This window comes from Spea bombifrons, chromosome 2 (genome assembly GCF_027358695.1).
Source record: "Spea bombifrons isolate aSpeBom1 chromosome 2, aSpeBom1.2.pri, whole genome shotgun sequence".
Lineage (NCBI taxonomy): Eukaryota > Metazoa > Chordata > Amphibia > Anura > Pelobatidae > Spea > Spea bombifrons.
Genome location: NC_071088.1, coordinates 60,636,115 through 60,657,884, shown reverse-complemented (window position 1 = coordinate 60,657,884; position 21,770 = coordinate 60,636,115). Strand labels below are relative to the sequence as shown.

At 37.9% G+C, this 21,770-nt stretch overlaps 1 protein-coding gene across 1 annotated transcript; it reads right to left on the bottom strand.

The window, feature by feature from the left end:
* Positions 1-599: 599 nt before the first annotated feature.
* Positions 600-18,952, bottom strand: SERINC2 (serine incorporator 2). The gene is made up of 10 exons (XM_053454439.1): positions 18,836-18,952; positions 6,837-6,998; positions 6,403-6,581; positions 5,615-5,694; positions 5,090-5,227; positions 4,789-4,958; positions 4,555-4,645; positions 4,110-4,257; positions 2,216-2,422; positions 600-1,341 (listed from the first exon to the last, which is right to left on the bottom strand). Exons 1-10 carry the CDS (start codon positions 18,872-18,874, stop codon positions 1,203-1,205), a joined length of 1,353 nt encoding a protein of 450 aa, XP_053310414.1. The 5' UTR covers positions 18,875-18,952; the 3' UTR covers positions 600-1,202.
* Between the last annotated feature and the right edge of the window lie 2,818 nt (positions 18,953-21,770).

Below are 21,770 nucleotides of genomic sequence, written 5' to 3'. Positions count from 1 at the left end.
TAACCTACACATCCTAGCGGGGCTCAACCAGTAACTCATAACGCACTTTATTTTGCGACAGAAGGCCTCGTCTTTAGCATGCGGCTTTGTAAAAATCAAACGGGTCAAATCCAAGTGCTTCATGAGATGTAGCGATCCAAAGCGTTACGGACAGGTCGGTCTTCCTAATGAGTTGATTCAGGGTCACGTGTTTAATTATTGGCGTAAATCTGTGGTATACTACCGATAACGAGCACCATTTACCTCATATGAAATCAGGGTGCCTATTTGGACTAAAGAAACAGTCAGCGTGTAAAAATGTCCCACTGGGATTTAGGGCGAGGGTCACAGATCACCCCAACGTGTATGCCTTCTGTCCCTCCGCTGATGTGACCTGGAATGACCGTTCTCACCGGGTTTATCAATTATTACTATGTACGCAGCGTTGGTGCTGCCGCCTGCTGGTCATACATCATGCAGCACCTCTGTATTTCACAGCATGGCTGTATACTAAGAGGTTTGAGTTGGGGTGCAGCGCCCCGCTGTGTTATTAGCAGGTGAAAATAACTCCAATCTCAAAGAGTATGTGGACATATAGCAAATGAGTGCGACAAGGGTTAAACAAATACTTTATTTATTATGTAACAGGCATTACCAATATGTAACACAGCAATATAAAAATATTTTACAAAATATCTAAATCATCTCAAATTAATTAAGGCACAGATATAGTTATAAACTAAGGCAACAATAGGAATGATGAGCCAACAATGTAAGGCAATATTGAAAGTGTATTTTCACTGTATCGTACCGCAATGTCATTGTATACATTTATTGTAAATACAATAACCCTGTATTTAGGGGGAAAACATATTATACTCCTTTCCAGCAAGTCAAAATGACCATTTTATTAACTTCTGTATGAAAGGATGCTTTTGATGAGAGCTACGAAGATATTTGAATGCCAGTTATAATAAGATCCAAGTCTGATTTTGCCATGGATAGGACCTCACAAAAAAGTAAGGGTAGTGGTGGAGGAAGAGGTTCAAAGAACAAAGAACAAACTCTTTCTTAGATGATACACTAATATTTAATCATGAAGGATGAATGAACAATTAATTGGCATTGGTATGGCATGGCCTTTTAACATAAGACCATTTTCATTCAGAACAGCTACCTTTTTATAATAGAAGCTTATATTTTTACATAGACAGAAATGAAGTTCACTGAAAGTCCCGGTCAGAGAGTATTACAGGAGCTATCAGAGTCCAGAGGTAAAGGAGAAGTCCCACCCAGCTGGAAGCAATTTTCACCCAAACGGCTGACCAAGGGCTTGATAAGGTCTGATTAGTAGAGCCAGGTCTGGAAATAAAAGCACAAATTAATGAAAGTGCAACAGCTTAATCCTTTATATTCGACTCATAGGTCAACTTTACTCACTTTGAGTTGCAAGTTAATGACATGTTGTGTTCATTAGACTCAAAGTGATCTAAACACGAAGCATTCAAGGCAGCCAGTGTTCAGCTATTTTGCTTTTTTGCAGAAGGCTATGGCAAAAAAAAGCATCTGCCATTCACATAATTGTACGATATGGTTCAGTTCTCTGTGACTGTAAAGTCTGCAGTGAAATTAGAGTGACCACATCGGTCATGTTTTCGAGGACAACTATAATTTGTATGTATTGCTGACCAGCCCAGATAAAACGCTGCCCTGCAGTATAGGGGATGTATAGACTCATGGCAGAGAACCAATTAGTCAGTTATACATCCCCCATACTGCAGGGCAGCATTTTATCTGGACTGGAAAACATGGCTGACGTGGTCCTCGTAAGTGAAATGCATTCCTATTCCAAAGTGGACAATGTAGTAGTGAAACACTTCCACTCAATGAGAACTGGGTGTGTGAGGGGTAGACCTAAGGAAGAACCTGGTTGGGGTATATTTTATTATAGATAGAATTCATATGGAATTAAGCTGTAAACAACTTATTTGCTTTAACTAATACTTGGATAATTCACACTATACCTTCCTAATAAGTACTTTTTAAACCCACAGCATATAGATCTCAGATGTTGGACTTGGCTAGTTTATTAACAAAGGTTGTTGAGGATTGTAGAGCCAGTTAATGCAATGACAATCACAATAATAGACTAATAAACTAGTGGTTTGCTGTAAGTGTCCTCTTAGCCTTGGAGAGACATAAATAGTATAAAAGCAGTTACACTGGCTATACTCACAGATACCAGTTGGTGAGAGTCATCATTATGTACAGAGAGGCAAGAAACAGGCAAAAGTGAAAGAAACTGTAATTGTAGGCCACTGAATCTTCCTCATTATCATATGCTCTGTGCTCTCCATCATCACTCATTGGGATCCCAGCTTCTCCAGAGCTTTCTTCCGTCTGCATTAGCTTGTTCACTTGGGTGTTGTTGGAGGAGCGAAGGCTGTGGATGTAACACACAGTTATATTCATATGAGCCAGATGTACTGCGACTATATTGTGTACTTACAGAAATATAAAGAATGGCCTTGTAACCTGAAGGAAACACATCCTGGCCATTGTATAGCAACACAGACATCCGTTATTCCGTAGGTTGGAAATTGGCTGGTTTTGTGAGAGATAACTATTAAACTAGCCTCAAGAACCTTCATCACATTTGTACACACACTTGAAGTCATACTGGTACAGAAGGAGATCATGATATGATTTTAACAAGGGTGATGTGGACCGGTCAGTGATGTGGAAATGTCAAAGGTGGAGAAGATGTATGGTTTTATTTAGGATAAAGGTTAATGGTTTTTGGAAGGGTGTGCTTCTCTGAATTTTTACTCAGTGTTTAACACTTTGAGTGCCAAAAGTCTGTTTATACAATCCACAAAGGTAAGGCAGGACCTCAGATATAGAAAGTATTATTTGAACTTAATTGAAGTAACATAAATCTTTTTTATTCCATGTCAAATTTTAAGAGATGAGCCAAAGAGGCTTAAAGCTGTCCGGACTAGGTGCTTAATCATAAGCTTTTGTGGGAGTGAGAGTCTTGATTGGAGCCCAGACAGCTAGCCATCATAAGTGCCAGAAGTCTGGCCGGAGTTTTTCCCCTAAGGCTAGGTTTCCACTTGGGTTTTTGTCCGGCGTTTTTTTCTTGATGAAAAACGCCAGGAAAACTGCCAAGAAAACTGCCGCTGCATTTACCTGCGTTTTGGCGTTTTTTCTGCAGTTTTTTCTGGCGTTTTAGCCTTTCTGTGGAAATTGCTTTTTTTGACCTTAGGCAGTTTTTCCAGCCTTTACAAGTTAGAAGTTTCACCCAGCTAAAAGGGATTAGGATAAATGGCAAGTATCTGCCCTCTCCTGATGTCATTTACTTGGTAGACCCTTTTGTCTCTTTTCTGTGGTTTGTAAGGCATGCTTTATTCCGAATGTCTGCTCCTCTGGGAAGATTGGCCCCAAATGATGGTGCAAATTGTTTGCTGTTGCTAGAGTGTTGCTAAAATGAAAAAAAGTGTATTTTTGGAGATTAAGGCTCCCTAACAACCTGTATTAGTTTATTATTCAAATGTGTTAATGTGTTTGTTTAAATTGTATTCCTTCCTGGGGGTCGTTCTAGATACCTCCCTCTGCAGGACATAGAGAGAGCGCTACTCATCAACATCAAGCTATGCTCTAAAACAATTTAAAAAAATTGAATCGTGGATGTCACTGGAAGCTCCGCTAAATTTGCGAAAGTTCACCAGTAGGTCATGGAGACAAAGAAGGACGAAAGATAGAAGATAGAAGAGAGAAGAACAAAAAGATCAAGGAGATGCTAGAGAAGAAGCCGAGCTGCTAAACACAGAAGCATAGAGTGTGAGAGAGAGTGAATGAGACAGAGAGTGCCAAGAGAATGTGAGAGAGTGAGAGTGAATGAGCCCACAAACTTCAAACAAAAATTCTGGGCCGTTTCATTTTCAGAGATAAGAAATATGCAAATTTTGTTCAATTTGCAATTCAAATGAATCTGAATGCACAAGTGTATTTGTTAAATCCCTTTATGTATCTGTTTATCTGAAAGATAATTTAATAAGGCAAACCTTTGTGCCACCCTGCCATGATGATTGAAACTAAAAGGCAATGAATCAACTCCATCAGCTTACCTAATGAACAGGGTGCATAGGATAAAGATACCCAGGCCCACAATACTGGGAGCATCCCACCATTGAACCGGAGTAGAGGTTGATGAGATGGAGGCTGTGGTGTTAGCATTGGTGATAATAGCCAACAAGGTAGGATTACAATTCTTGTCTGCAACAGCAAAAAAGAAAACATTATGTCCTGAAAGCAGAAGAATTCTTATTAAAATTACAGTTCCACACACACAAAAATGCACTGTTCTGATGAACTTGCCAGATATGTTAGATGACTAATGAAAGCAGTAGCAGGTATAGGCTATAACCTAAATATTATAATGGATCACTTAATATGCTTCTGTGTTACCACCATTTTGCATCATCCATTCCTTAATATTATTCAGATAGCATGGAAATTATTATGTCATCTCCATATTTCTAAATATTATTTGGCTTCCTTGTAAGTACTCACCTGGGACATTTGCCATTGCAGACCAAGTGACAAACATTGTGTACAAGGTAATAACAGAAGCCTGCAACAATCCTGAGTGTGGCTGGGCATCCTGGGGAAAAAGGGGCAAGCTGTTTTGTAAATTGTATTTTATTTCACAGTTTTTTTTAATTATTGTACTATATATAATGTGCATTGAATTTATATTGTAAATGGTATGGGTTCATATTTCTATCATACATGTGTTCTCCTTACCTGAACCTTGGGTAGAATTGACACTATGGAAATTATGACACAAAAGATGAGATTGAGGCTGATGAAGACCTTGTTGAGAGTACAGGCATCCGGCTTGGTATAATATATATACAGGAACACTATGGCAGTAATAGAGGCAGCATATAGCAAAGCTGTGCAGATCAGAAGAGCTGGAATAATATGAGAGTCAGTCACTACTTTGCAAATTTGCAGATTTAAAGAAAACAGAAATAGTTTCTCTAGTTTCTCCAAATTAACCAGACATGCTAATGTTGCGCTTAATACAGTTTTCCAGCCATACCTGCATACCAGCATTTGGTGTTCCCATCTTCTGCCAGCTGAAGCCACGACTGGCTCCATGAGTGGGCAAGGTCAATGATGAGAATAAGCTGGACCAGAATAAATAGAAAAGCACCAACCATGCCAAAATAATACCACACTGTTAAAAAAAAAAAAAAAAAAAAAGTGATTCAACAAGTCAAAGTCAGAGTACAACGAAGGAGTCAAAACAGAAACAAATAGCAGACAGGAGACAAACAAAGTAATGAAACTAAAGGTCCATTATACACCAAAGTATACATCAGATGTAAAAGTGGAAAACTGCCAGGAAGGAAGGAATATTAAATATTGGATAGGGAGTTAGATGTAGAAAAAGTGAAGAACGGTCATGGGAAAAAAACCAATACAGCCTTTCGTACATCTATGTTTGCTGGGGGGACATCAATGCCAGTTTTATGTTGATGTTATGTTAACAAAAAAGCACCAGAGAACAGAATTGTTATTGGTAGTATTTAAAATAAAAGGGAAACTAATTCTGCTATATTACCTTGTGCGAACGCCCCATTTGGAATAAAAAATGCTCCAACTGTGATTCCAACCAATATCAGGAACTTAAAAAACCAAAACCTAAAGTTGACATAAACAAAAATAAATATTCTATAAACATGTATTGGGCATTATGTATTACTAAATCTTATAACAAGAAATGCAGTCAGCAAGGGTTTAAATAGATTAACATAAATATATGTTCCATAAAGCATTATAATTTGAATGTGTTCTGTTCAGCAAGTGAAGGTGAGACTGAACACTTCTGAACTCAAATAAATACAGAGGGGTTTATTTACTAAATGGAGGATTGCCATGTGAGTTTGAGTAGGAGTTGTTTCAGATTCATGACTTTTCTGTACATTATGAAGAGCCAACCATAGTGAGCTTCTGCTGGATTAAAGGCTTGGCTGGCCCTGTATAATGCAACATTCATTGTCTCAAGCTGGGACTATATAATGCACAATTCAATGAGTTTTGCTGGCTTGTTAAGCTGATCCTTCATTCTGAATAGAGAAGTGATAGAGTTAAAACCCCAACTCTTTTGCATGGCTCTCATCTGCCCTCAAATTCTATGGTTTTTCTGTTTATTATCAGTATATATATTGTACAATCAGCGCTTCTTACAGTATGTACATTCAAAGGTTATGATGAAACTAGAATTGACATACTAAGACAAACCAATAATCAGATTGTAAGCTTGCAAGGAGAGGATCATCTTTTACTTCTGTGTCAGTATATCTTAATGTGTCTCACTGTTATTGTCGTGGTTACTCTTAACACACTCACCCATTCTGCACTGCTGCTCGTGGGTCACTGCTGCTGCGCACACAGATCATTAATATGACAAAAAGGAAGAAAAATGCAGCCAGAGCAAAGCACATGCGGTACACAGCATGATGACCCACAATTACATCACAGTTCACAGAGCCAGCAATTGTTGTGGATGAGGAACAGACCCACGGGAGCTGAAAGAAAGAGAGTAAATTATTTGGACATTTTGAGACATACTTTATCAGGCCTGGATTTGCCATCTGGCACACTGGGCAAATACATGCTGTGCTGCTGGCCAACATCAAGCGGCCACTGGCCATAAAGTGTGCACTTTACGACATGGGTTTTTCACCTCTGACACTGCTATTTTAGTAGCGTGTGCACAAATTGTAGATTCTTATTTGCCGTTGTATTAAAATCCACATTTTTAATCAGCCTGGGTGTATTACCTTTTGAAGACCGGCTTCCACACCTGGGATGATCATTATGCAGGCCACTAGGGTCCCGAGGAGGAGGAAGATGGAGAATGCCAGTCGGGTTATAGTGGAGTTCTTTGTAGATGGGCAGCAACCACAGAGGAGGCATGGTGCTGTACCACAGAGACATGAAGCCTGTTAAAGAGAGAGGAGAATAAAATGTATGGGAGCTGAAGCATTCAGCGTCTGTTATTTTAAGGCCGCTGTTCACTCTACTTAATGCTTATACTATTCACCTGCGAGGTCATTCAGACAAAATCACTACCGTAAATATCATGAGCAGCAGTTCACTGGCATTAAATAGTACATGCTCTTGCATTGTTTAAAAACAAAAAGCCGAATTCATTCCTTTAGAAAAACCTTTTTTATTGAACCATATGAGGGCAAACCATCTGCACAGACAGTGTGCCTTTCTACAGCTGCCACTTCCAAAGGATGATGATCGTGAGTGGAATTGAGGAACGTGGGGCATGACTGGCATACCTACTGGATGCCAAGTCATTATCAATGGATAAATAAAACAATGCCTGCGGAAAATGGCCTGAATTGCAGAAAAGCTAGTAAGCGGTGTGAATTGGCTCCATTTATGAAAGACTGGAGGCCAAAGGGTGGGTAATAAAGCTATGACTAGTCCTGGGAACTCTCTGGGTCTTTGCTCTAATCTCATGGTAAAGGAGCAAAATCTCTTTAAACATGGAAAAGGTGCATGGGTCATTTTTTTTAAATGTTTCTACTGTCACATCATTGCAAAGAGTTATTTTTAAATCCCTTTCTCTACACCAGCAACTTGCAACAAAAGTATCTAACAAACCACATGAAAAGTGTTTCATTGCACAACTTGCTATAATAACACTAAAGGGACATAGTAGCCATCATATACACTGTATGACAGCTGTGTGGCCTCTTAAGTTTTCATGGTGTTCCATTTGCATGGGGGGGATTTTTGCAGCATGGGAAACTTTTTTGCCCAGCTTGTATGTTTCTGATATCAAATGTGTTTCTTTTGAACGGTACTGTACTCTACAGGACAGATGTCACACTTTAAAAAAAAATCCCCTATGGGAAACTAGGCTACATAAAACGGTTGTGTATGTTTGGAAAAGGCTAGTTGTGCATTACTTTTATGTTTCAGGGAACTGACTGTGTCATACAGGCACTCCCTGTGTCACTTTATGTGTCATTTTCCAAAGGGTGACACATTCAGATACAATTAACCTTTTGAGTCTTGTCAAAATATGGAAATAACTAAAGGTCTCACTGATCAGGTATTTTGTCCTTTGAGCCAATCAGGGAGGAGAGAGGAAGGGGAGAGAGAGGAAGAAAGAATGAAAGAAAGAAAACATAGGAAAAGTAAAGAAGAGGGAGACCACTACCATCCTTTTCAACATGATCCAGGATACAATAAACCCATCATCCACATATAATCATCTTATACATATACCTTCATTAACAACCAAATGTGTAAAATTCTGTGTAACAGTATCTTTTACACCAAGATATATTTAAATTTGTACTTAGTAATAGTTTAGAATGGGTTTGTTCTTTTCCACCCTTTATGTTTATCACATACGAGCTAAGATAACATCACACTAAAGGAACCAGTCAAAATACGGCATCAATTTCCAGCTCTTTTAAGATCACCCTTAATGCTGCAGTGAAAAATGATTTGCAAATCAAACTAGGTGAAATTCTAACACAACATACAACCAATGGATTGCACAGGCTTACAAACTGAAACTGCTCTTTGGTAAATTTCTAACTTTGGCGCAATCTTTATAGTTACCAGTGAATTAATTTTTGCTGATTGTTCCAAATGTAACACTTTATCCAAATCCAATCTAGCTTTTTATATAGAAATGTGACTCATGCTACTTCATTTAATACACAATGCACTAAAATCATGATAAGGCTGGCAATAGACCAACACCAAGTTACAATTCTCAGAAAGGCTCAGACATAATTGTGAATGTCGCAGAGTTGACTGATGCATTACTCAGCCTATGTTAAGTGCGTTGCAACTATACAAGTAGATTAAATAGCTGCTTAGTGGCCTCATTGGTCTAAGGGGGATGTAGTAGGGGTGAGGCAATCTTCAATCGATATCACTATAATTGTTTATTAGCAAAATTGTGATCACTAGTATTGTATTTTTGTTTACGTATAATTATCAGTAATACTTAAGATGAGTTACTGTAAAATATTTTGCTTACCACTCTAAAAACCTAGAGCCACCCCTACCTAAAGCTATGAAAAGGGTTAACACAATCTTCATCTATCTTTCTTGTCAAACAATAAAGCCATTCACACATTGTTATTCATTAGCCAAACAGGGCAGTAAAGACTAGTATTATCTATTAAAGTGGTATTAGTTAGAAAGAAAGAAAAATACTGCCACCTAAGGTCTATTTAACATAATATTTTAACTTTTGTTACATGATGGTGGAAAACACATTATACGTTGCTTAAAATGATCTGTTTACTCTCAGATTTTAAATAATGCGTTATTAAATGCAACAAGCACTTATTTAACCAAACTAACATCTCATAAACCTAATTGTATAAAATAATAATATATAATATATATATATATATATATATATATATATTCTGTCCACATTGTCGTCTAATGAGTGCAAGCATTAACATAACTTAATACAAGTGCCCCTCCTCTGTAAATTAACATTACCAACCTCCATTTCTGCAGCTTTTAACAATAAAAAAGTTGTTATACAAATCCATCCGCTTTGGTTTTCTGATATGAGAAGTATAAGCATATAAAAGCAAATAGGAAATTTACGTTTACAGAAGTACTTCTTCCCTTTTCACTAAACCAAAAACATATAATATTTTATATATAATTTATTTTTTAATCCTTTTAGTTAGATCATTTTGTAGCAAATTGCTGGCACACTCAGAAATCAAGGAGGAAAATTAATATTTTAAATATTTATTTTTTGATGATCAGCAACATAACAGCACAGGTGTATTATAAACAAAGGTTGTCAAACTGAGTCTAGAAGCTGATCTTTCTACAGGTTATTATTAATTAAATAAATGTGGTTAATATTTATGTAAGACATGTAAATATGATAGAAAGACACAGTTTTATACTGGACCTTCAGTAACAGTACCAAGGCACAAATAATATTTGACAGTAATACAGCGATGGTCACATTACACACAACTTTAAATCTACAATACAGTTTACTATAGCTGGTGATTAGCATACAAATACCCAAGTTTGGTTGAAAAAAGGCATCAGTTACCTTGGAAACCCAAAAGCGAAATGTATTAAGATGAGGTCAGATTAGAATCTAGGCAACTTTTTGATGCCAAGGCTTTGTGGAAAGTAGTAGTGGTTAGGAAGAAAGCCATAACAAGCCTCACAAAGTGTCGGGCCAGAAACCTGCAGGGACATCTGGAACCCTGCCCAGCGTTGGCATTATAGAGAATCCCCTTGTGTGTATATTATCGCAATACCAAATTCTGAAGGCCCAAGCCTTGGAGGTTTCACTACGTGGCTTCATGAAATGCAATATTATGAAAACAACAACAATATTGTTTATCATTGCTTTTTATAAATCAAAACTGGGCCTCTCTTCCCCACCTAATTCATGATGTCCAAACGTGAGATTACTCAATAACGACATATTAAAAAGAGGAAGAGTCAACTTAATGTTTACCATAGCTAACTTTATTTCTTAAAGCTTCATATAATTCGGGATTTTTATTCTGCAATAAGTGTAAATAAAAGGCTAATCTAATCTAAGGGAAAAATTATCACAAAAAGTAGCAGAACTAGCATATTACTTTGTTTCCCTTTGTTCTGCCGTCACCACATGTTTTGCACTGCGTACATACATAGACAGTGACCGTGTCTACTCCTGAGCGAAGGGGATAACTCTTTATACTTCAGTGTGTGACAAACTAAAAACTTATATATAATACACACACACACACACACACTACACCGTTTTACACTTGGCAGTAGCAGTTATTAAAGGGAATGATCATGCCCTCCACAAGCAGTGTCATCTGAATAGGGTCCGCATGCCACATGTAGAAAGGTCATCAGAGTACCGGTATTTAAATTTTTTTTAAAAAAAAAGCCAAAACAGGGAAGAGGGATGATGGCGGGACACCGATATTTTAAAAATAAAAAACGACACCTGTTCCTGTAATTCAAAAATGACATGATTGACAGGGTATAGTTTCAAGTGAGATTATAACGAACATTACCATGACTGCCATTGGTAGCCAATGTATAGATTAAATATGTATACTTAAGTATGCAGTAATATGTTAAATAACTACATGTCTTGGAAAAATATGTACATGTGGTCACCATAAAAAGTCTCTGTTTAGCACCTATATCTCTCTCTTGCTCTTTTATCCCTCTGAGAGCCTCCTTGGTGGGTATGAAACAATGTTCTACAGCCATAATGATCACCTAACATACAAAGAGCAGTGAACCTGTCATCTACAAACATGTCACTGCTGGTAAGTATGACGCTATATACAGTATCATATATATATATATATATATATATATATATATATATATAATTTTGTGTGTGTGCGACCTGCTCTGTGTACTAACATGGTACTAATTCTGGGTGCTATTCAAGCATATCCACTTACCCAGAGTGCATTCTGTTTTATCACCAAACAATGTTCTGCATGTATTCTGTGAAGAGCATTGTGCGTGCGCATACAGTGTACCTGGCTACCACATTTATAGTTTTTATCTCTATACCTTTTAATAGGAGTGATTTAATGTTTAAGTAACTTTTTTTCTTTTAGATTTGCTACCACAATGTATAGGTGAAAACATTTCGCTTAAATAGTGATTTTTTTGAAAATCACATGTATACTTTAGAACTGCTTAAATAAGACATATTATTCTAATTGCCTTACTTAATAGGTCACAAAGTAGCACACGTATCAGTAAGGCTTCTCCACCTAGCCAAATACAAACATGTTAATCTCGGGCCATTTGAAATGTCAGGAAGGCGGGTCTACTGTGGGGTCACAAAATTCAATGCACATGTAGCCCACACAGCAGTTATCATTGTTGTGTTTCCTGGTATCAGTCAGATAGCACACAGTAAGCCGAAATAATTAAAAACCATTATGCTCTTTTTTTTTTTTTTTTTTTTTAAATAGCATAAATTTTCTATTTAACTAAAATAGAGCTATTTTCACCCCAACACAGGTTTTATTTTACTTGGGTGGAATTTCCCATTGCCTAACTTTGTGTCTGAACTAAAAGGTAATATTTCGGCCATCTCAACTCCTGTTTACGTATATGAATCAGCCAGAATCATTCCATGTTAATTACAGTGGTTTCTGGGTGTGGAAGATGTGTGTCATGCTATAAACACATGACTGATGACAGATTTGGTAGAAAAGCCCTGCTGTGCATTTCCGCACACTTGAAGAAGAAACATTAATATGATCTCCAATAAGCCAGGAAATCAGATACTGTATCTGCTTTAAGGAAACACATAGAGATTACCACTCCTCCAAGTACAGAATTTTATGGTGTAATTATTTGTAAAGGGGATGTAAAAAAAAAAAAAAAAAAAAACATTTTGTAATGTACCTAAACAATGAGTCCAGTTTAGATCTGTGTCTTTTGAAGACATCACTGACTTTTTTGTTATATTTTTACTATTATTACTATTTTTATATTTACTTTCTTTTTGTCAGATGATTCGGAGAAGGTTTATGAAAAAAATGTGCAAAATATTAACTCCTAGATTCAGCTGTGATCAGACAAACAGTGTGCCCCATTTGTATCTTAAGGTATGTAAATAGTCAGTATTTTTCTTTAAACTATTGGTATGTTTACTAAAATACTATGTGTACAGGACTGTGTACTACTATTTTTCATATATATCAATATTTTAACTTCACTGACAGGCTTACAGGTCTGAGGTGGGTGCAGGGGAGTAACTAGAGACCACAGGGTCCTGGTACAAGAATTGCCCGGGCCTCCCCCAACTTAATAACTGTGCCATCATTGCTGCTAAACAATTTGTCTGTGCATTATTTGCCCCTTGCCAAAAAACACTCTACACGTATGTAAACACACTTACACAAATTACATACCGTATTTATCGGCGTATAACACGCACTGGTGTATAACACGCACCCCCATTTTTGAACAAAAAAACTGAACAAAAAAAACTTCATCAGAATCACTGCTATCTGGGAAACCACACACACACAGTAAGACACACACACAGTAAGACACACACCCCCTAACCCCCCTTCTCAGGATCTCCCCTCTCTCTCCCTAACCCCATCCCGGTCACTTACCTTCAACTCCTGTGTTGGAAGCGTGAGGCGTTTGTCTCGGGTGCCGGCGCTTCACTGCTGAGCGCCGGCACCCGAGACAAACGCCTCACGCTTCCAACACAAGAGTTGAAGCGCTGAGGCAGGCGGCGGCGGCAGGCGGCGGAGGCTGAGGCAGGCGGCAGGCGGCGGCGGCCGTCAGCAGAGGAGTCCTGGATTTCTGTCAGTCAGGGGGAACCGAGAGTTGCCGAGCGGTCGTCTTCAGCAACCGCTCGGCACCCCTTGGGCCCCCCCTGACTGGCAGAACTCCAGGGCCCGGTCGCAGTTGCGACCCCGGTAGTTCCGCCACTGGCTCTAGGATTTAATCGGCGTATAACACGCAGGTAGGATTTCAGCTTCAAATTTTAGTTAAAAAAGTGCGTGTTATACGCCGATAAATACGGTACTTACTCATACTCACTAACACAAATGTACACATCCATGCTCTTTCACACACGCGTACACAGCCATACTCACACACATACATAAAACATATATCCCGCCCCCGCTTACCTCTAACCACTCCTGCAGCCTTAACTCAGCACAGTGTGCGAGCAGCCGATATCCTCCCGTCTCCCCTTGTGCCCATTCAAATTAGTTTATAAAGGACCCTTCTGACCCGGAATAGTATGGTCCAGGTCGGAAGGGCCCTTTCTAAACTATTTTGAACCGGTACGAGGAGACAGGAAGAAGGAGCTGCAGTTATGCCAGTTGCTGGGTGTAGATTTAATTATGCATTATACAAGGCCAGCCTATAAATAAGTACCTCCGTGTTAGGTACAAAACGCGTTAGGCAGACTGGATACCTAGCATCACTTTTCTATTATTTTGTTACTGCGGAATAAAATTTAGATATTTCTATCACATATCCCGCCTTGTTTTTTGGGGTACATTGCAGCTGATTTCCTTACCCTTCTGGTCATCTCTTCTAATATGCTGCTACCTTAAGGGTTTTCCCTTATTATCCCATTTACGCAAACTACTTGGTTTGTATCTTATTATACAGGGCCAGCCAAGCTCTTTCCGCAGCAGATGTTCATTGGGGTTGATCATTCATAATGAATCGTTAGTCAAAGAGATGAAACCACACTCTCTTCCAAACTCCCCCTTTGGTGAATAAAACAATTTGTGTCTGTGGGTAGCCAAGACTAGATATTTTAGTTGAATAGGCCATTGTAAGAGCATCAGACATATTGAGCTCACTGTGTGGGGGAAACCGTAACTAGTGATGGGCGTTGCTAGGGACGGGACAAAACAAAAAGAACGAAAGACACCAGAGATTTCTTAGGTTAGAGAGATGGAATTTGAGAACCAGCAACCTCACCTCCAAAAGTGAATAAGGAGATAACAATATGCCATTATACTACTTCGACTTTGCCCAGTGACCAACAGACTGTAAAATAAGACCGGTTTTTACGATTGTGAAACATCACATTATGAAAAATAACCCATGACATAGCCAGATGGATTAAACATAAAAACTTTCTTTAAAATGCATCCGTCATATAAAAGCAAAATACACAGGTGTATATATACACACACACATATATATATATATAAAATGTAAATTAAGTGTAATTTAAACCTTATTTTACTGGCAGTGTCCCTTTAAATAGGCAGTAAAGTGTATATGGGGGTGTTACATATAAAGTACACCTGAAAAGTGTTCATCTAAACATTTAGCTTTGACAGCAAATAGATAAAAACTAAAGATGTGGTGCATCTATTCATACAGAAACACTCTGTAGCTCAAAGGAGCCGTTAAGAAAGAAAAAAAATAGTGACACAAACCTGGGGTTTATGGCTAGATTGGGATTGACTAAGTGGCTCTAGCACTTTAAGGCCAGTGGCTGCCAAATGATGTACCTGCTTCATGATTACATCGTACCACCAACATTTCAAGTGTTCACATCAAGACACGTTTGTTGGGGGTGGCGACATGCAGGGCCAGCCTTAGGGGTGTGCGACCGCACAGGGCGCCATAGCAACAGGGGCGCCGCCCGGGACTTAAATTAAAACATTGTTTTTTTTTTTTTTTTTGTAACTTTATTTAACATCCTCCATGTTGCGGTTGCTCGTGATGTTTTCAGCAACCGCTCGGCGCCCCTCACTCTCCGTGGCGCTCAGCTGTGAGGAGTGCATCGCGGCAGAGTGGGAAGACGGACGCCTCCCACTCCCACGGCAGGACTCCGGCAACAAGGTAAGTAAGGATAGGGGGTAGATAAATGATAAGGGGCAGAGGTGGTAGATAGTGAGAAGGGGCAGAGGGGGGAGATTTTTTTTCCCTTTCTTTTTTTGGGATGGGGGGGCGCCAGAGGAGTAGTTCGCACAGGGCGCCAGAACACTTAAGGCCGGCTCTGGAGACATGGCCAGGGCAGGGACCACAGGAACCTACTGTTTACCTGTCCCGAACACCTCATAGCGGTCAGCTTTAATGAGTCAAAAGGCAGCCGAAATTCCACAACCCTCTGGCCAGACTGGGGAGATCAGAGGATCTCCTTAGGCAGTCCGTGAGCCCTAATGTTTGCAAAAGCTCATAAAAAGGTATGTCACAGTTTACATCATAAATCCAATCACATTTTCCAACTGTTTTGTATCAAAATCTAATCAACCTCAAGAAGGAAGCACATGATGGCCATATAGAAATTATACTACAGGATTTAAGTATTATTTTCCACAGGTTGGGTAATTATGGGCAGGATGTTGGCCATACGGTGATTTAAAACAGATGCATGGACTTTTCTGCCAGGAAAGGATGTGAAATAAAACACCAGTTAACACTGCACACACATATATGTGTATGATGAAAACATATAACCCACAGAGGCATACTGCAGGGAAAAGTAAAACAATGGCAGACACCAACAATAGGGAAAATACACTTGAGGAAATACTGTATATGCATAATTTTGTGCCAACAATTATAACAAAACCTTCAATGTGTCTATAAAATAACATATTTCAGAGATACTTTTTCATGTAGACTAGCTTTGTCTTACAGCGGGAAAGGTGCAGAAAATTTCAATTTTCAATAATACGTTGAATCATGGGCAATAATATCTGTATAATATGATTTTATAATACAATAAACTTCTTGTACTTTGATTTCCTATATTATACTAGATAAGGATATTGCTATAATTACATTTTACGTTATAAAGCACCACCAGATGCTATCACAGATCAGATACTGTGGTTGCATGCCACCTTTCAGTCTACCATTAGTCTTGCTGTAAAACTCAAACCGTAATCAGTCCTTCGTCATTTATTTTATTCAGGACATGATGTTGCCACACAGCATAATGTGATACACAGACATCTTGAACATAAATCAACGGGTAGGTATTCCGGCTGATGTGGACCTACAATGCCGACAATGATTAACAAGCCACATGCTTATCAAACATTAAGGTGAAATGTTAATCCGCAAGAGTCACACAGCTAGCCTTAAACTAAAATGTTGTTAACCTGGAGCACTAATGTCACTTACATATTACTCAAACCCTAGTTTTAGAAAGACATAGGTTACTTTTAGATTGATATGAATGACATATCGCCAGGTTCTAGGGAATGCCCATCAGCACTTTAGGTTTTCAATATTTCCAAAAGTAGAAAGAAGTCATTAAATGCCCACAGCACTAGCCAACATTATGGAGGCAACACAGACGACCAGTAAACACATTTCAATTGTATTCTGTGTTATGGATAAAGCAGACAAGACTGTTTTCACCTTAGTCCCTTATATTTGACATATATATATATATATACGTTCACAAACATAACTGCTGAAAGAGGGTACCTTGTCTCCTGCCATACAATTCTAAGCCTGCCTAAAAGGAGAATTTTTTTTATAGAATAACTGCATAATATATCAACCCTAGAAATTCAAGTTTTTCTAGAAAAAGATGTCTTCGGCAGGACATGATAATATTAAACAAATACATACTGGACCAATAAAAGCTGCTCTTTGATAATGCTAATTAACAGGATGGAGCAAAGAGGTCATCAGGTATGAATTGAGAAAAGGAATTTTCACCTAAAGCTTCAAAAATTATTCTTTACCATAAGAAAAATGAATATATGGAATTCACTACCTCTAGAGACTTTGCTATCAAATTCAATTGATGCCTTTAAAACGGGCTGGGTGATTTGTTTTCTGTAAAGAAGAATGTTCATGGACGTAATTTTTATAAGGACATGATTAATCATAGCGTGTTGATCCAGTGACAAATGGGATCAGGAAGGAACAATTGGAAATTGCTTCAACGTGGGGTTTTGCATTCTTCTTGAATAGCAGGGAATGGAATCTTCAATGGAAGAATGAATTTGATGGACCTGGACTCTTTCCAAGTTAAGTTATTATGTTACTATATAGCAATATCTAATGACACTTCTGGAACCTGTTTTGGATAGTTTGGGTAATATACACACCAATCAAAAATCCTCTCATTTTTGTGAATCCTTTATAAATTCAATATGTTTTGCTTGGTAGGAAAAAATATTGGTCATTATAGGAAAAGCAACATCCAACGCCATGTTGTGTATACTGTAACTTTTATCACACACACACATATATATATATATATATATTCATTTAAAGGTGACACTGAGCTATCATGTGCATTAAGTGCTGAATGCCATGTTACATGTGTTTTAAAACTTTTACACATAAAATGACTGTGCTAAAACTTTTGAGCCAACATAGAAAAAGATGTGAAGTTACTCAAGCTTTAGGAATAAGAGACCTCCGAGATCCCAAAAGCCTATGTATGTTTACACATTTTAGCTGTACCGCTGAAGGTTTCAAATTCAACCATCAATGTTATTTTCTCTTGGTCTAATACAATCACATCTGGTTTTTCCCTTATTTTATAGACAAGAACATGTCTAAATAATAGGAATACTTTAATACATTTTACTAAAATATAAATTATCACAAAACGGATGTGGACAAGCACTACATAATTTACACCCATCCTTTCAAGCTAAGCACACTAGCTGTAAGGTTTTCATCATACACACAACAACATTATACTATAAAAGTGTTATTTTATACAACATAGTCTGTTTTCTATATTGTTATTACCCTATAATTCATTTTGCTTTTTTAACAAACCAGTTACACATTTTAAACATATTATTTTACTTCCTATACTCACAGAAAATAAAAATAAAACTATAAATGACTCAATTTAGTTTTTCACGAAAAGACCCACACACCTTATATAGGATAATAATCATTTAATTAACTATTAACTATGTGTGTTGCCTTTACAATAATAAACTCAAGACACTTGTTTACTAAACTATAATCACACTCTCTTTGTCAACGCACAGGCACACAGACGCGCACACACACGGTATACACAAAAGATCACTTGCTTTCTCGTAAAAAACATAAGAAAAAAAGCACATTTTCATAGATCTGACAGTATTCTTTGTACAAACACATAAAGATTTATAAATAATAGACGTTAATTATTAAGCACACAAATACAGCAACTTGGCGGTATATTGAAATATGATCTCCTCTCCGATGACAAAGCTATAAAGCAGAGTAGTAAAGTAATCGATGGTCCCGAGCTAGTGAAAATCAATGAAGGCATAAAAATAAGAGCTACTGTAATACTCACGCAACTGAGAAGAGAGCACACCCCCAAACAGGCACCCATCGCGGGGAGCTAAGAGCACTGACCCACGACCTACTCCGCACTCTCCACTCTGCGTCAGTACCACTCTGTTAGCCACGCCCACTCTGCTAACCACGCCCGCCCCTTACCTTTTCAGGCTCGGAGGCTTCTCTCGGCTCGCGTCTGCTTTATTCGGCAATTTCCGATATAGTGTTTCATATTACTATTTTCTCTCTCTCCAATTACACGATGAACTCGCTAGCAGCTTAGCTCCCTCAAGCTTACATCATGAATAACCATTTTCCTGATTTATTGTACATTTAGAATTCTTAATTTAAAAAGTTCAATTATGTGTATTCATTTATGGACCAAATGGCCCACTTTAAATTCTGTGGGTATTTATAAAGATGCTGCCGATGCAAAAACTGGGTAAAAAAAAAGTGAGATTGGTACAATGTATAAACTGTATGGTGACCTCAATTTCCGGAATGGCAATATTCATGCCAAAAAGTCTATGTTGGAAGTAAAATGCATACAAACATAAAATGTACAGTGCCAAATCTCATATATAAATGTGTATACATATATCAGTTAATTGATACATCATATAGTGGTATCGCATCCACAACATAATTATCTATAAAGCCTGGTAATATACAGTTTAAACATATGATTATGCTGCAAACACAGGAGGGATGGCACCTTCTGGCTGGGGGGTCAAGTAAAGCTAAGTGGTACCATCAACCCATTGTCCCCCCCAACATACACACTGTCACACATATGTACATACACTTATACTAATACACAGTTACACACTCCCTCTCACACCACTTACACATAAACGTTCATGCTCCCACACTTAGACACTCATGCAAACACACACTCTCATAACACATATGCTTCCATGTTAATACACAAACACTTACACATACAAATCCGTGCTAGCACACATACACATCCATGCTGACACACAAACACACATCCATGTATGTTTGTATCTTTATATGTGATTAAGGAAGCACATAGATATTGGTGCGGCTGGTATATATTAGAGGCACTGGTATAACATCTTTGTTATACATACACATCAATGCTCACACACACACAAAACGCTAACACAATAATGTGAACACACACTTATATATGCATTCATGTCATGTAACCTTGTGTTGTGCATTCATGCCTCGCCGTGCCGGTTCAAAATTGTTCACAAAGGGCTTGTCATTTTGCCCCCCCTGCCACCCGGGCCAGCCTGCACCGGGCTGCAAGCATGATTTGAGGCATTTGGGAAATGTTTCTGAATTCCGATTAAAGATACATTCTGTAATTGTCAGTATGAATTCCACAAAATACCCATCATTCGACCGCCATCAGTTTTGGTTTGCTTATAACCCCAAGTTTAAATATATTTTTACACAGTAATACAGACCTCTGTATTGTTTCCCACAGCACTAACAATACACACAGTGTATGTGCATATAAACTCCAGAAAATATAAATAGGACACACTGAAGAAAGGTTGGTGCATTGTACCCAATACTATAATTCTTCTCAATTTTCTACCATTTCAGCAAAAGAACATGATGTGATTTCACTGAGATATCCCAATTATGTGACCCCAATATATTTACTTCTAACTAGAACCTACAATATATATATATATATATTTATGCAAAAAATACCAAAAATGTTTATTCATCTATTTTATATTGTACCAAGAGGACATACAGCAAAATTAGCTTCTGATGGAAGGCAGGGACAACCAAGATAAAATAAAAGCAACATATCCAATACTGCACAGTCCATAGAACAGTGGTATCTTAGAAAATATGGTTATAAAATAAATTAAATTTGTTATTCCCAAACTTACGCGCCAATGAGCTCTGGTGACCTGAAATCCACTGTTTTTTGTTAGACCTTAGTTTTGAAACTTTGCATAATTGGGCTGGGTAGAGTAGAGTGCACCGATGGGCCTAAAGTGATTTTTATCTCCTTTGTACCATGAATGAAGTACAGCAAGCCAAAAGGCACTCAAAGAGGACCATGACCGGGAGCAACGCTAGCTGAAATGCCAGATTAGCCATGTCTAGAATAAGCCTATTAGTGTGGATGGGATACAGCCTTCCAAATGTAGTAGCAATGGGTACTACACTGCTGTCTCTTGAGAAATACATTCTTTAAATGTAGTTTCATGAATCCATAAAAGCAGCTGGGCTTGTTTTGTTGCAAGGATAAATCATTACTTCATGGCTTTTGCATTTTCCTGCTTGCTGAGAAAATATTTAGTTTTCCAAACATGGAACAGTTCTGGTATGCATTCATACATTTCCTGAGCATTCCTTCACATCTAATAAGTATGAAAAACTTGCAATGAAGTTTGTAATGCTAAATAAAGTCTTTATTTTTTGTCTTCCACCCTTGATTGGTATCCCAGAACACATTGGTAAAAAGCAGACTCCTAGGAGTATCCCCAAGGATGTACAGCATATACAGCACTTTATGTTTCATTTTATGTTTGTGGACCTACCACTCACAAACAGGACGGTGTACAAAATTATATCGTAAGGAATATTAGTCAAAGGCTTTTTAAATTACTTCTCCAAAAGCAAGCAATCCCTCGATGGATATTTAATAATACAAAATACATAAGGAAAAATGTGTAGGCCATGTATAATAAGATACTTACATTATTCATAAAACTCACAAAATTTATAGAAAATGCATTGCATGATATTCTCCTACTAATTACATTTTTATCTAGACTTGTCTGATGCCATTAAGATCCAGATACAAGCTTACTACATTTGTTATAGTGTAAGACAAAATAAACCCAAAGGTAAAAGTTATATTTTACTTGTATAATTGTGTGCCATTTAGATAGCACAAGGTACATGAACAATGTAATGTTTGTTTGTTTTTTGCTAGATGGTGCAACTTT